The 14,917-nt window shown below is 43.3% G+C and overlaps 1 protein-coding gene across 2 annotated transcripts; it reads right to left on the bottom strand.

Moving 5' to 3' along the window:
* Positions 1-932: 932 nt before the first annotated feature.
* LOC109074217 (histone-lysine N-methyltransferase PRDM16-like) lies at positions 933-9,183 on the bottom strand. 2 transcript variants are annotated; one of them, XR_006156702.1, is made up of 3 exons: positions 8,776-9,083; positions 8,555-8,670; positions 933-1,914 (listed from the first exon to the last, which is right to left on the bottom strand). XR_006156702.1 is itself a non-coding variant. In XM_042740970.1 (3 exons), the coding sequence occupies exons 2-3, from the start codon at positions 8,642-8,644 to the stop codon at positions 1,507-1,509; spliced, it is 498 nt and encodes a 165-aa protein (XP_042596904.1). In that variant the 5' UTR covers positions 8,645-8,670; positions 9,125-9,183; the 3' UTR covers positions 933-1,506. The 2 variants fall into 2 exon arrangements, 1 of the variants encoding a protein (XP_042596904.1); XM_042740970.1 differs by lacking the exon at positions 8,776-9,083 and adding an exon at positions 9,125-9,183.
* Between the last annotated feature and the right edge of the window lie 5,734 nt (positions 9,184-14,917).

The following is a 14,917-nucleotide window of genomic DNA, read 5'->3' as shown; positions in this document are numbered from 1 at the left end:
ATGGTTGTCTTGAGATGGCACCACAGTGGCAGCAGGGGAAGATGGTTTTGAAGTGCCAGCTCTGCTCAAGTCGCTTCTGCAGAGCCAAATCCCTGCTTTGGTTCACAAACATGGCCACTATTTGTAACGGAGCCTGAACCTTGGCAGGAGGGATCTGTGGCTGGTTGTGTTCAGTAAGAGCACTGACCAGGGTGGGACAAGTGACTGAGGTCATCAGCGGGACGTTTACAGGTAGGGGCCTAATATTAGCCAGAGGCGTTTGTCTCAGAACAGGCCTGTTGGCTGAAACTAGACAGGGTGCTGAGACATTCACTGTGGGTGAGAAGGATACAACGACTTGACTTGGAAAAGGTGGATTGGAAGGGGAAGGGATACGAAGAGTCATCCTGGCCAGATTTGGAATCAAGGGATGCACTACTGAAGGTATATGGACAGGAACTTTTGGATGAGCGACACAAGAACTTTGAGGGAAATGGGGCCTGATAAGAGTTTGTGGCACAGCCACAAATTGTGGAACAAAATCATCTTAGCAGGAACAAAGGAGTTGTCTGAAGCAATTGCTGCAGCGTCAAATGTGGAGGATCAGGGGCTGGGGAAATTTTATTCACTGTCTGAGCTATTTTGATCATTTTAATAGAGTTTTGAATGGTGTATAAAGCAGGAGCAGAAGGTCTTATTTGACCGGATAAAGGTAATTGGGTTACGAGGGTGGCTGGCAAGTTCATGCCGCCTGTTGGTCTTCTCAAACAGACATGATTTTTGAAACTGTCCAGTCTAGGAAAAACACTGTGGCAATATGCACAGATATACCCAGCTGCGGGGTGTTTTTCAGTCGTGTGCTTCAGCAGCAACTCTTCATTCTCACATACCATGTTGCACAGACAACAAGCAAACCTCAGTTTGTTCCTGCAATCATCCATGTCCTTCTCCAAATTAGCGAATTTGGCGATTTCTCTGCTGTGTCAACTGACTCTAGATTCCTATTTGCAGGTCTTTTACTGTCGGGAGTCTGTTTCTTTCGTCTCTTTTTCTTTCGGTAACGGCTATAGGAGCTGCTTCTTGAGTCACTGTCATCAGTTTCTGAGCTGAAGTCCTCATCCGGGTTGTGCGCCGTGTCACCAGGGGGTAGTGAATCAGTGTTGACATCGTCATCAGTGTCAGTACTTTCGTCATCCTCCATCAGTCCAATTTCCTCCTCTGTAGCCACCTCACAAGCAGCAGTTTATCCAAGCCCAACCTCATCCTCATTCTCTTCCTTCAGTTTAAAGCTTAAATGCTCTTGCTCTGATTGATTCAAAGGGCATGAGGAAAAGCTGAAGCTATTGCTTTGTTTATCAATAATAGGCAATCTTTTGGTTTGTGTTTTGATGTGTGACACTTGATTTGTGGAGTTTGTATCATTGTCGATGCGTTTCTGGATGGCATTGCAAGTGTCATTTGTAAGTGCTTGATCTGAGACACAATATGAATGATCCCTCAAGGTTATTTTTCTCATATCAGTGTATCTTATGTTCTCTTTGATGCTGATTTCTTCTGTCTGTTCCATTTAACCACAGGTTTTACCTCCATTGCGTCTTTCCGATGCTTTTCCATATGTCCATTCAGATTCCACGTGCACCTAAAGAGAGTTCTGCAGATTCCACACATGAAACTTTTCCTTGGATGGGCATTTTTTAAGTGTAATGCCAGTGACATAACACTTCCAAACTTTGTCCAACACAGGTGGCAAGACACCTCAGCTGTGTGCGTCTTGAAGTGCTCTATCAATTTATTCAGTAAGGGGATGTTTTCACCACAAACGCAGCACACAGAGCCTTCCTCACTTTTAGGTGCCAGTGGTGCCATGTGGTCATCCTCATCACTGGAGTCTTCTGAGAAACCTTGTAGTGGTGTAGAGATGATGTTGTAATAGCCCTAAAAACAAAGAAAACAATCCTGTGAAAACTGGTAGTTTATGGAGTGTACATTTCATAAAACAGCATAAAACAAGGAGGGGTTTCACTTTAATATAATATTAATATATTCCCTAGGGATGTAAAGATTACTGGTTTGACGATAAATTACGATAAAATTCCCCACAGTTAGTATTACAGTTTCATATTTTTATTAGGGGCGAAGCACCGAAGGTGCGTAGACACCTATTGTATCCGTCGGCGTTCTTATTCTCGTACCGTTTCCGTTTCTTCTGCTATTGAGTCTATGGCAGCCCATAGAACCACTTGTGGGAAAGTTGTGAAATTTGGCACTCTGATAGAGGACAGTCTCAACATTAACCACAGTAAATTTGGAGTTTCTAACTCAAACTCTCTAGCACCACCACTTGTCCGGAGATTAACACATGTTTATGCTAATAACTTTTGAACCGTAAGGCACAGAAGGAAAATATTTTTTCCTCTGAATCCTTGGCTTATGCCGAGTTGAAAGAGCTCCAATATTTTAAAGTCATAAGGTTTTAGTTTTTTTCACTAATTTTAACTTTGTAAAAACCTACTTTTTCGTACTCGTCCTAAACAGTTTGTCCGATTATCAACAAAAATTGGCTCAGATCATCTTCAGACCATGGTGGCAAAAAGTTATGGAATTCAAGTTGATTAGTCAAACCATTCTCGAATAACGCGCAAACGAATTTGACGAAAAGCATGCAAAAATGGATCTGAGGCTGTATCTCTGCAACGGTTTGGCGTATTGTGACCAAACCTGGTGTGTGTTATAACAAGCATGACCTGAGAACACCTGCAGTGTTTTGAGATATGAAAGGGTTTTTACAGTGTTTTGAGATATGAAAAATGCATATTTTTGCTTATACCTTCTGAAGGGTTCGGCCAAAAATCACAAAACTATATTTTACGAACGCATTGACGTATTGTTACGAAACTTGGTATGGGTCATCAGCACGATGCCCTGAAGGAGCCTGAGATGTTTCAAGCCAGCGCCACCTAGTGGTAAAATCAAATATTCACATGCTTATAACTTTGGGTGTGGTCGACTTATTTTCACTGGAGTCACCTTTTGAGACTCGTGAATCCTTGTCATGTCCAGTGATACCAAACATGGCAGGTTTTGCCTTTGGCCGGTGACACACTGGCTGCGTGGCGTGAGCGTCGCGTGTCTGAAGCGTCCCAGAAGCGTGGTGGCTGCCTCGCGTTTTCTGTGTCTTTACACACCAGAACCGTGCCTGGCGCGGCGCTGGCGCGCTGCTGCTGTAGAGGGAGACCGTTGACAGACCAGGCTCTGTCTTCATGACAACAATATCAACTTTTTTTTACACACCTACACCTACGCCTACTGATAAAGGATTATGTTTGACAGGTGCAATATTTGAAAATCGATAATTATTTATTTATTTTTTAAATTACATTTATATCTGAATTTATGTCAACCTATAGACTTTCAAATATCAAAATATAATGAATTCATATGTATTTGTGTACAAAATGACATATAAACACATTTTCCTACTATATTTTGCCTGGAAACGCTTCCAACACGTGCGCGTGTCGCGGTAAAAATAGGCGTCGGTTCTATTTCTAGCATGCACGCATTTTCCGCGCGTCTCACGCAGGCGGTCTGTAAGCTCTAACCTGTTAACATGGGAGCCGAATTAAAAACCAACACGCGACGCGGCTGAGACGCTTGCGCCACGCATCCAGTGTGTCGCCGGCCTTAAGGCCCGTTCACACCAAGGACGATAACTATAAAGATAACGATAAAGATATAGTTCTAAAAATCGTTTTCAGTATTAAAGAACAGCAGAGTCCACACCACAACTATAACGATAAAGACAAAGAAAAACGATATCGTTGGAATCACTTTTAAAACTATTTTTTTTTCCAGCTGATAAACGATAAAAAATTGACAGCCAATCAGAATCCATCCTGCTGTAATGAGCTCGAGAATTTAAAGCGACAGAAGAGCGTGCGCTTAGAATAAACAGAAGATATCGTTCGCTGGTGTGGACGCTAATATCGTTATCTTTATAGTTATCTTTATAGTTATCGTTCTTGGTGTGAACGGGCCTTTATGGTTTGTGCAACGTTGCATTTTAGCACTTTAAAAACATTTGGCAATATCTTAGAAACCATTACTCCAATTGACACGAAACCACAGTAGGATATTCGGAAACATAGCTTGCCAGCAATATAACAACTTCCACTTGCCAAAATTTTGATAGTAAGTGGCAAAAAAATTAAAACAAAGTCAGCCATCAATTATTTTTTCTGTTCTCATATATAAAAATATCTATAACTCCAAAACAAAATTAGATATTTTCATCAAATGTGACATACATATGTATGGGTATCCTCTATGGACACATAAAAAATTTGGTGGGGTTGTGCCTCTTGGTGGCACTATAATTGAACAAAACATGAAATTGCTATTGACTACAATAGAGTATTATGATATATATGCTATATTTTACGAAAACATTGGTGTACCATTACGAAACTTTGTATGTACCATCGAGACAATAACCTGAAAGTACTGAAAGTTATAATGAAATTTCAAGTAAATGCTAATAGCTTTCTGTGAATTTTGCCTATTGTCATGAGACTGGTATTAATAGATTCCTTGGGTCATGCTGAGAACAGTGATACCAATGTTGCCATAGTCAGTCAAACTTCCTGTCTGCCATTTAGATTTTCTTTGAAAACCTACTTTTTTTTTAACTCCTCCTTGACTGTTGGTCTGATTTTCACCAAAATTGAATCATATTTCATCTTCAGACCATGCTGACAAAATAATGGATTTTGTGTTAATAGACAAAACTGTTTTCCCATAACACAACAACGAATTTGAGGCATGATGCCAAAATGACACTTGAGGCTGTATCTCTGCAATGCCTTGGCATACTGACACCAAACTTTGTGTGTGCCATTGTAAACTCACAAAGAACCCACCACATCCATTTGTTAAAGGGGTCATATGACGTTGCTAAAAATAACATTATTTTGTTTATTTGGTGTAATGCAATGTGTTTATGTGGTTTAAGGTTAAAAAAACACATTATTTTCCATATAATGTACATTATTGTTTGTCCTCTATGCCCCGCCTTTCTGAAACGCCAAGCGCTACTCTACACTGCTCAAAACTCGTGTTTGAATCATCATTGGCAAATTATTTAAATATAAAAAACGTACTTACAGGCTGTTAGTCAAAAGCACGAGACTGTCCTTGCAAAGTTGGAATTGCCCCACTTTATAGAAACAGCCTTTGTGCCACAGACGCATTTTAGGCTAGTCTGCAGGTTCAGGAAACAGTCCTCATCCTCCATAAAATGCGCAGCACACATCTGAATGTTTGGGTTGAACTGTTCTGGAACGGTGTTGTAAATACAACTTAACCACTGATTTGTAGTTGTGTCCTCTTTTGGACCAAGAGCTTGTAACACTCCAAAGAGAAAGGAAAAATTTAAATCTCATCATATGACCCCCTTTATCAACGCCACCTATTGGTCAAACATGATAAGCCAATAAATCATGTTACTAGAGGTTATATTTATGATTTTTCAGCCATTTTGACTAAAATCATCCTAAAATTGCTCAATTACTTATTTCTGCTGTTGGTCTGATGCTTGGTTCCTTAGTGCTAGGCCCCGTAATTTCTGCTTGCAGCTATATTTATAATTATAACCATAACAGATTACAGCGATTTGAACAACTGAGGATAAATAAATACTGTCCAGCATTAAGCAAAGTTTTATGTAACAGTCTCACATGTGCACAGCACGCAGAATTGTTTCGTTTTGTGTGAAAACCTTTTTTTACAGTCTATGGTGAAAACACTGCGGAAAAGCTGGGAGGTTCTAAAAGAGTGCTAAGGGAATTATACAAATGAATATATGAATGAACTAATCATATGAATGTACCTATGAATACACCTCTGAAGGTACTGACTGTCTTCAGAAAATATTCAATGGAATTTTGTTTTCATCTTCGCTCTATGTAATAGTAGTGTTCTTAATCGCACTGCTGCATTGACCACGAAGTTTACGGAAAAAGCTGTAATTCAGCTTTTCCATAAGCGCCACCTGCTGTCAGAGAGTGGATTTACAGAGACTTTCATTTACATTCAGCCTGTGTACAGTTTTTTTTTCTGGCCAAAAAACGGACCGAATTTGCATGTCCTGCTGTAAATTTTGACCGGTTGATGAAAAACAAGCTTATGTGGATTCTACACATTTACACAATTCAGACAAGTTATCTAGAATTATTTATGGAGCAGAAAAAAATACATAAAATAATTTATTAATCAATTATCATTTTGATTTAACCCTTTTCTTCATTTAAAGAAAAAAAGTTGGTCACTATAATCGTGATAAGAAATTTTCATTCTATTACATCCCTAATATTAGGGGGGATGGCGTTGACATCGTCATCAGTGTCGGTACTTTCGTCATCCTCCATCAGTCCAGTTTCCTCTTCTGTAACCACCTCAAACAAGCTGCAGTTTCTCTGAGCCCAACCTCATCCTCATTCTCTTCCTTCAGTTTAAAGCTTAAACGCTCTTGCTCTGATCAATTCGAAGGGCATGAGGAAAAGCTCAAGGTATTGCCTTGTTTATCAATAATAGACAATCTTTTGGTTTGTGTTTTGATGTGAGACACTTGATTTGTGGAGTTTGTATCATTGGTGATGCGTTTCTGGATGGCATTGCAAGTGTCATTTATAACTGCTTGATCTGAGACACAATATGAATGATCCCTCAAGGTTATTTTTCTCATATCAGTGTATCTTATGTTCTCTTTGATGCTGATTTCTTCTGTCTGTTCCATTTTAACCACAGGTTTTACCTCCATTGCGTCTTTCCTATGCTTTTCCATATGTCCATTCAGATTCCAGTGAAAGTGACGTGACATACAGCCAAGTATGGGGACCCATACTCGGAATTCGTGCTCTGCTTTTAACCCATCCAAAGTGCACACACACAGCAGTGAACAAACACACACCGTGAACACACACCCGGAGCAGTGGGCACCCATTTATGCTGCGGCGCCCGGGGACCAGTTGGGGGTTCAGTGCCTTGCTCAAGGGCACCTCAGTCATGGTATTGAGGGTGGAGAGAGCACTGTACATGCACTCCCCCCACCTACAATTCCTGCCGGCCCGAGACTCGAACTCACAACCCTTGAATTGCGAGTCCAACTCTCTAACCATTAGGCCACGACTTCCCCCATATTCCACATTCCACGTGCACCTAAAGAGAGTTCTGCAGATTCCACACATGAACCTTTTCCTTGGATGGGCATTTTTTAAGTATAACGCCAGCAACATAACACTTCCAAACTTTGTCCGACACAGATGGCAAGACACCTCAGCTGTGTGCGTCTTGAAGTGCTCTATCAGTTTATTCAGTAAGGGGATGTTTTCACCACAAACACAGCACACAGAGCCTTCCTCACTTTTAGGTGCCAGTGGTGCCATGTAGTCATCCTCATCACTGGAGTCTTCTGAGAAACCTTGTAGTGGTGTAGAGAAGATGTTGTAATAGCCCTAAAAACAAAGAAAACAATCATGATGGGGGGGGGGTGCATAATGTAAAGGTTTCACTCTAATATAATATTAATATATATTACCGTTTAAATTTGGGGGATGGTAAGTCTCTTTTTTTCATGTTTTTGAAAGTTGCTTATCCTCGCCTTGAGTGCATTTATCAAAAATACGACAATACAATACAATACAATAATATAACATTAATATTTTGAAATATTCCTCTGATGGCAAAGCATAATTTTCAGCAGCCATACTCCAGTCTTCAGTGTCACATGATCTTTCAGAAATCATTATAATATGCTGATTTGCTACTCAAGAAAAATATTTTTCAACATTGATGATAATAAGATGTGCTGCTTAATATTTAATAAAAAGCTCAAAAGAACAGTAATAGAATTTGTTTTGCAACAATGTAAAAGCCTTTTGATCAATTTAATGCAAACTTCTGAATAAAATTATTTTATATATATATATATATATATATATATATATGTAAAATTGACCCAAAACTTTTGAATGGTAGAGTATATATATTCAGCAATATTTGTATTTTTTGTCATCTCGTTTCCTAGTGAAAATGATATGCATGTAAAACAGAGTCACCCAGTTGTAATGATAATCTCTCTGGAGCAACAGGTCTAAATATTTAGTTTGAGGGCACAATGGCACAAAGAGCAAGATAGTAACCATAGCAACCATCTTTTTGACTGTGCATTCCAACAGAAATATATGAACAGATCCCTAAACTTGTATAAATAACACTTCTGACATACCACTACCGAGAAAACCAATATAAAAATGGTTTCAGAACAAGGTGAGTAAATGCCAGTCCTATTTTGCTTTTTGTTTTTGTGCATGACTGAGATGGTCAGCAGATGTCAAGCATGTCATTCAGTTGCAATTCAGAAAGTCTTTTGCTAGAAAAACACTTTTTATACAGCAAGTAACTGCTTAGTACAAATGAGAGCGTCAAACCAGAATCTGTGTGTTTCACTGCAAGCTCACTGAAAGAGATGTGTTTTTAGACGTTTCCCCATGTAGGGGTAATTCACTGCACCACTTACATGCTGTTGAATACCAGTGACACCACCTTGCTGCAGCTGTACTTTGGCTCCAGCAACACGCTCCACCTCCTCGAATGGTAAGATTTCCATGACAACTTTTGTGCACCTACGTCAGGCTGAAACAGTAAGAAAAAACTATAGGTAACCAGCACACACACACACACAAAAAAGGTGCAACAATATTGCACTCTACCTATACATTACATATACACCTGCATTACCGTATCATGTACAACTTATTAGTGTCTTTTCCTGAAATATAAAATCAGTTTGAATCTTGTTCCAGAAACTTTAGAGGGTGTGGTCTGTGGTTGTGCAGTTAGACATTTTTTCAGTTTTTTTTTATTTTTTATTTTTGTCAAAGTAAAACAGTGACGTTATGTCAGGCAGATATCACAATTTATTAAATAATAAATGAACTCTCTTAACCTGTATAAACAACCTGACATTTAAAAGGACAAGATACAAGCTAGTGCCAGACCTTTCATTGTAGCATGTTTCTCACACCTTTTATAGTATGTAAAATTAGCTGAAAACGAGAGAGACCTACATATAAACGCGTATACTTACAATATAATGAGTTCATTAATAATTTTCGTGTTTTGTTGCTGGCTCCTCCCACAAACATGTACGCACGTGCGAGACCGTCTTCTAAATTCATCCGGACAACAAGTCTATGTACTGTGCATGCGCAATAAATTTATTTTCCCTTTTACACGTTGTTTTGTTGTTGATGTGAAGTCATGGTGTGGGAACACCTCTCGGTGTGACGAATGTCTGAAGCCCTATACCATCCCGCCAATCCTATTGGCCAAATAGCGCTTGGCACCGCCCTACGCATGCGTACGCATCGTATACCTGAGTGCCGCGCGCTATTTTGCTCAGATTTCATTTCCTTCAGGAAAGCAAATCATCTGTGCCCTAGGAATCATCTCACGTTCTCAGCGGTTTTCTTCGAGCAGTGTTAACTCCTCTTCGCGGACACGATGAATTTTCGGAAGTGTAAGGAACCGTGTACCAGGTTCATCACGAAGGGAGACACTCATGAAAGGTGCGTAGTGTGCTTGGGCTTACATCACGCACAGGCAGCGCTTAGTGGCCTTAGTGGATTTACAGCCCACCCAGGAGGCATATGATGCTATCTCCTTCGGTTGTGGACAGTATGACGACGACGTCTTATCCACCGTGGCCTCGGAGTCTGAGGACTTCATGGCTGACGCTTGCAGCCCTCTCCCTCCTAGCAGACAGGAGAAGTGTGTTTCCCCCTCCTACAGCGAGCTGTTGGACGTGGTTTCTCGCGCGGTGGGTAAGCTGGGACTGGATTGGGAGGTTGAGAAGGCCGAGGCCCAACCTTCATTGAAGCTGGACGACCGTTTTCTGACTAGTCGTACACCTGCGCAGCCCCGAAGGCCCTTGCCTTTTTTCCCAGACCTCCACCAGGAGGTTTCGAGGTCCTGGAAACAGCCTTACTCGGCGCGCATTACTAACGCTGCGGCTGTGGATTTCGCCACCATTTCTGACATGGCGAAGTTTGGGATTTGTGCTTCGCGTGTGGTTGTAGAGACTGTCGCGTAACATCTCGAGCCTAATTCGGCCACGGCATGGAAGTCTCGTCCCCTTCTTCCTTCTAAGGCATGTCGAGTCACGTCCAGCCTTGTCGGGAAATCCTCGCATCGCTCCACTCTATGGCGGTCCTCCAGGCCTACCAAGCGGAGCTCTTAAAGGAACTCGACGAGGGGGAGGGTATCACACCCGAGGCTGTGAAAGAGCTGCGGCGAGCAACGGATTTGGCGCTACGCGCTACCAAACATACTGCTCGAGCAGTGGGCCGTTCTATGGCTGGATTGATAACGGTTGAGCGCCATCTCTGGCTTAATCTCACCGACATCAAAGAAAAGGACAAATCTTTTCTTATGGACGCCCCTGTTTCTAAGGACGGTTTGTTTGGAGAGGCAGTCACTTCGGTGGTGGATAAATTTAGGGCAGCGAAACAGCAATCAGCCGCCTTCCGCCAGCTGATTCCTCGCAGGCCCAGGGAGATTGAACGGCGGCACCGCCAACGAGTTGCCTCACGAGAAGAGCCTTCACCTATGGCGCCCCCTCGTAAGGATTGGGGTCCTAAGGTTTTTCCACCGGCTCGCCAGCGACAGCGAAAAAGGTTAGACCTGAGCTCGTTCGTGGGCCCCTAATAGCAGCTCCTGATATTCTCGCTGCTTGCCAGGGACTGTGCCCTCCACTAGAGAGCGCTGTTGGACCGTTTTTGTGCATCCAACCCTCTCTCTGCAGTCCCCACGCTCAAACTTTGACTGTCTCGCCGCAAAAGGTGCCTCGAGCAGCATTGGATTGAGCTACCATGTCGAGCATTCCCTCAGACACTCTGTGCAATTCAGCCTTCAGAATCCGAGGGACGGTTCAAGGGTCTGGCAAAGACGGCCCGTTTATGACGGCTCACACAGCCGCCGCTTTTTCGCTAGCGGCAGAGCCCGATGTTCATCTTGTTGGATTAATTCCTGCCGTGCACACGCTTCAGGATTATACACAACGAGACGCAACGACTTTGACGCATGCGCTTCCCCTGCTTACGGACACTGCGAGCCTTCCGTGCCCGGACATTTTAACGTGTATGAAAACGTTGCAGAAGGCGGAAATCTTGAAACCACTGACGTTATTTCGGGCCGCGTGGGAACGCTTGCCTGGCATTTCACAATGGGTGTTACACACAATTCGTCACGGATACACCATTCAGTTTCGAAAAGGCCCGCCTCCTTCGCGGAATTCTTCCCACGGTTGTGAAGCCAAAGGAAATCGCGGTGCTGCGGCAAGAGATGTCAGCTCTGCTGAGCAAAGGGGCTATAGAAGAAGTACACCCCTCTCAGATGGAGTCAGGTTTTTACAGCCGCTATTTTGTTGTACCAAAAAAAGGCGGCGGTTTGCGACCCATTTTGGATCTACGCCATTTGAATCTTGCACTCAGGACGAGCAAATTCAAGATGTTAACGGTAAAGTCTATTTTGTCTCAGATTCAACCAAACAACTGGTTTGTCACGATCGATCTGAAGGATGCATATTTTCATATTCAGATCATCAAGAGACACAGGAAGTTCCTCAGATTCGCTTTAGAGAGCAAAGTGTATCAATACCGCATTCTCCCCTTTGGCTTAGCCCTGGCTCCCCGAACTTTTTCGAAACGCATGGACACAACTCTGGCCCCGTTGCAGCTCCAGGGTGTTCACTTGTTGAATTACTTAGACGATTGGCTGGTGTTAGCACAATCGCAGACTCAAGCACACTCTCACCGGGATCTTGTGCTGAATCATCTAAACAGCCTGGGCTTATGCACGAATTTCCAGAAGAGTGTTTTAATTCCCTCTCAACGGATAAACTTTCTGGGAATAGACTTGGACTCTCGCGCGATGACAGCAAGACTATCTCTCCCGCGCGCTCAGTCTCTCGCGTCATGCGTGCGTCACTTCAGTGTAGGTCGCACAGTGACGGTGAGTTTGTGCCTCAGACTTTTAGGTCTAATGGCAGCGGCATCCCCTGTAATCCATCTGGGCTTACTTCATATGCGCCCATTTCAGTGGTGGACGAAAAGCCGGAACATTTCACCCCGTTGTCTTCCGCATCGGACGATTTCGGTGACACGGAGGTGTGTTATGTCAATAAGACAATGGATGTCAACCGAATTCCTTCTAGCTGGAGTTCGGCTGGGGATTTGTGCTTCCCGAGAGACTGTCACGACGGACGCGTCTTTGACCGGTTGGGGAGCTGTTTGTCAAGGGCGCCCAGCTCACGGAGTATGGACGGAGACACAACGCAGTTGGCATATAAACAGGTTGGAATTACTGGCGGTTTTTCTAGCTCTCCATTATTTCTCGAATCTGCTGATCAGCCATCATGTACTACTCAGGTCAGACAACATAGCGGTTGTGTCGTATCTGAATCATCAATGAGGATTACGCTCTCGCCCCCTGTGCGCTGGTGAGAAATATTCTTCTTTGGTCTCAGAACAGATTTCTGTCGATCCGAGCGGTTCATGTACCCGGACGTTTGAACTTCGGAGCGGATTTGCTATCCAGGCAGACTCTAGAGCAGGGGGAATGGAGGTTGCCATATTAAGCCTTTTATTGTTTGTATTTGGAGGAGTGGGATTGTTCTTGTTGGGGTTGAGTATGAATTTGCATTTGTGGTTTTTGGTTTTCCCTCCATCGCCCCTAGGCTTGGATGCGTTAGCTCACAATTGGCCCAGAACCAGCTTGTATGCTTTTCCCCCGATTCGTCTAATTCCAGCTGTGTTATCCAAGATACGGCTGGACAGAGTGGAGCAGCTGCTGCTGGTGGCTCCGTGGTGGCCCACAAAGCCGTGGTTTGCGGATCTGGTCAGTCTGTTAGCGGGCTCTCCATGGGAGATTCCCCTCAGACAGGACTTACTATCGCAAGCACAGGGAATGATTTGGCACCCAAGGCCAGATCTATGGAAGCTGTGGGCGTGGCCTCTAAGCGGAGTGAGTTAATATGTCCCGGTCTTTCTGTTGAAACCACCGAGACTATAATGAATTCTAGGGCAGTTTCTACGAGACGCTTATATGCTTTCAAATGGAAACTGTTTACGGCCTGGTGTGGAATTCGTAATATGGATCCGGTTTACTGCCCAGTGGCTTCAGTACTGGAATTCCTTCTAGACCGTTTCTCTGATGGAGTAACGCCAGACACTCTGAAAGTTTACGTGGCAGCCATTTCAGCTAACCACATATATATAGATGGTGCTTCAGTGGGCCGTCATCCGCTGGTCTCTTGTTTTATACAGGGTGCGCGACGGCTGAGGCCTTTCCGCCCTGTGTGAGTTCCTTCATGGGATTTATCCATTGTGTTGCAAGGTTTATCAGGGCATCCGTTTGAGCCCTTGGAAACTATACCAGATAAAATCCTGACTTTAAAGACAGTTCTTCTTGTGGCTTTATCCTCCCTCAAGAGAGTTGGGGATTTACAGGCTCTTTCTGTTTCGCCCTTGTGCATGGATTTTGCACCAGGCTCTGTGAAAGTATTGCTGCAACCGAGGCCTAGTTATGTCCCTAAGGTCGCTTCGAACCCTTTTCACTTTCAACAAGTGGTCTTGGAGGCTTTACCCCCTGCAGAGGTGGGGTCAGGAGAGCTGAGTCTTTGCCCTGTCAGAGCGCTGAAGACTTATGTTGATCGAACAGCCCCATGGCGTGAGTCTGACCAGCTGTTTGTCTGTTTCGGACACAAGAATAGAGGCCATGCTGTCACAAAGCAACGCATGTCCCATTGGTTGGTGGAGGCAATATCTTTAGCCTATGAAGCGCGCGGACTCGCTTCGCCCTTAGGAGTTAGAGCTCATTCCATGAGAGCAGTGACTTCTTCACAGGCTTTTCTCAGTGGATCTTCTATGGATGATATCTGTGCTGCGGCAGGATGGTCCTCACCGAGCACTTTTATCAAGTTTTACAGTCTGGATGTGAGGACGGCTCCTGGCTCCCGGGTTCTCTCTGCTTGAGCAGATGCTTCCTTGGATCCCAGCTATCAGGTACGTCAGGCGTTATGGTATAGGGTTCCCATACGGTGATGTCACCGCAGCATCGAAGTGACCTATGAAAGGGAACATCTCGGTTACGTATGTAACCACGGTTCCCTGAATAGGGAACGAGATGCTGCGGTCCTGGCCGTTCCATACCTTGATAGCGTTCTTCTTCAGTTCATGAAATCTGAGCGAAATAGCACGCGGCACTCAGGTATACGATGCATACGCATGCGTAGGGCGGTGCCAAGTGCTATTTGGCCAATAGGATTGGCGGGATGGTATAGGGCTTCAGACATTCGTCACACCGAGAGGTGTTCCCATACGGTGACGTCACCGCAGCATCTCGTTCCCTATTCAGGGAACCGTGGTTACATACGTAACCAAGATTTTTTTTTTTTCCTCCATATAGCTTTCTGGTTACAGGTGTCTTTTGTTAGTCTAGAATACGAATTTATATATTTAATAAACAATACTTTTATATAAACCAACAATTAATCACAACTTATTTTTCTAGTATTTTTTCCCCTATATCATACATTTCAGTGTACAGTGAATGTTATCTTGTAATTATAATATCTCAGTAATAATATCTGATAATAAACAATATTTTCTCAAAAAAAAAATAGTATGGACCAAAATTAAATTTACATTTAATCATTTAGCAGACGCTTTTATCCAAAGCGACTTACAAATGAAGAAAAGAAGCAATCAGACCAACGAGAGAACAACAGTGTACAAGTGCCATGACAAGTCTCAGTTAGTCTAGCACAGAACCCGTAGCAAGGTTGTTTTTTCAAGAATAGGATAGACAAGAAAAGGTGAGT

The sequence above is a fragment of the Cyprinus carpio genome, chromosome B16, assembly GCF_018340385.1.
Source record: "Cyprinus carpio isolate SPL01 chromosome B16, ASM1834038v1, whole genome shotgun sequence".
NCBI lineage: Eukaryota > Metazoa > Chordata > Actinopteri > Cypriniformes > Cyprinidae > Cyprinus > Cyprinus carpio.
The sequence above is the reverse complement of the archived record's forward strand: the minus strand, read 5'-3'. Positions and strand labels throughout refer to the sequence as shown.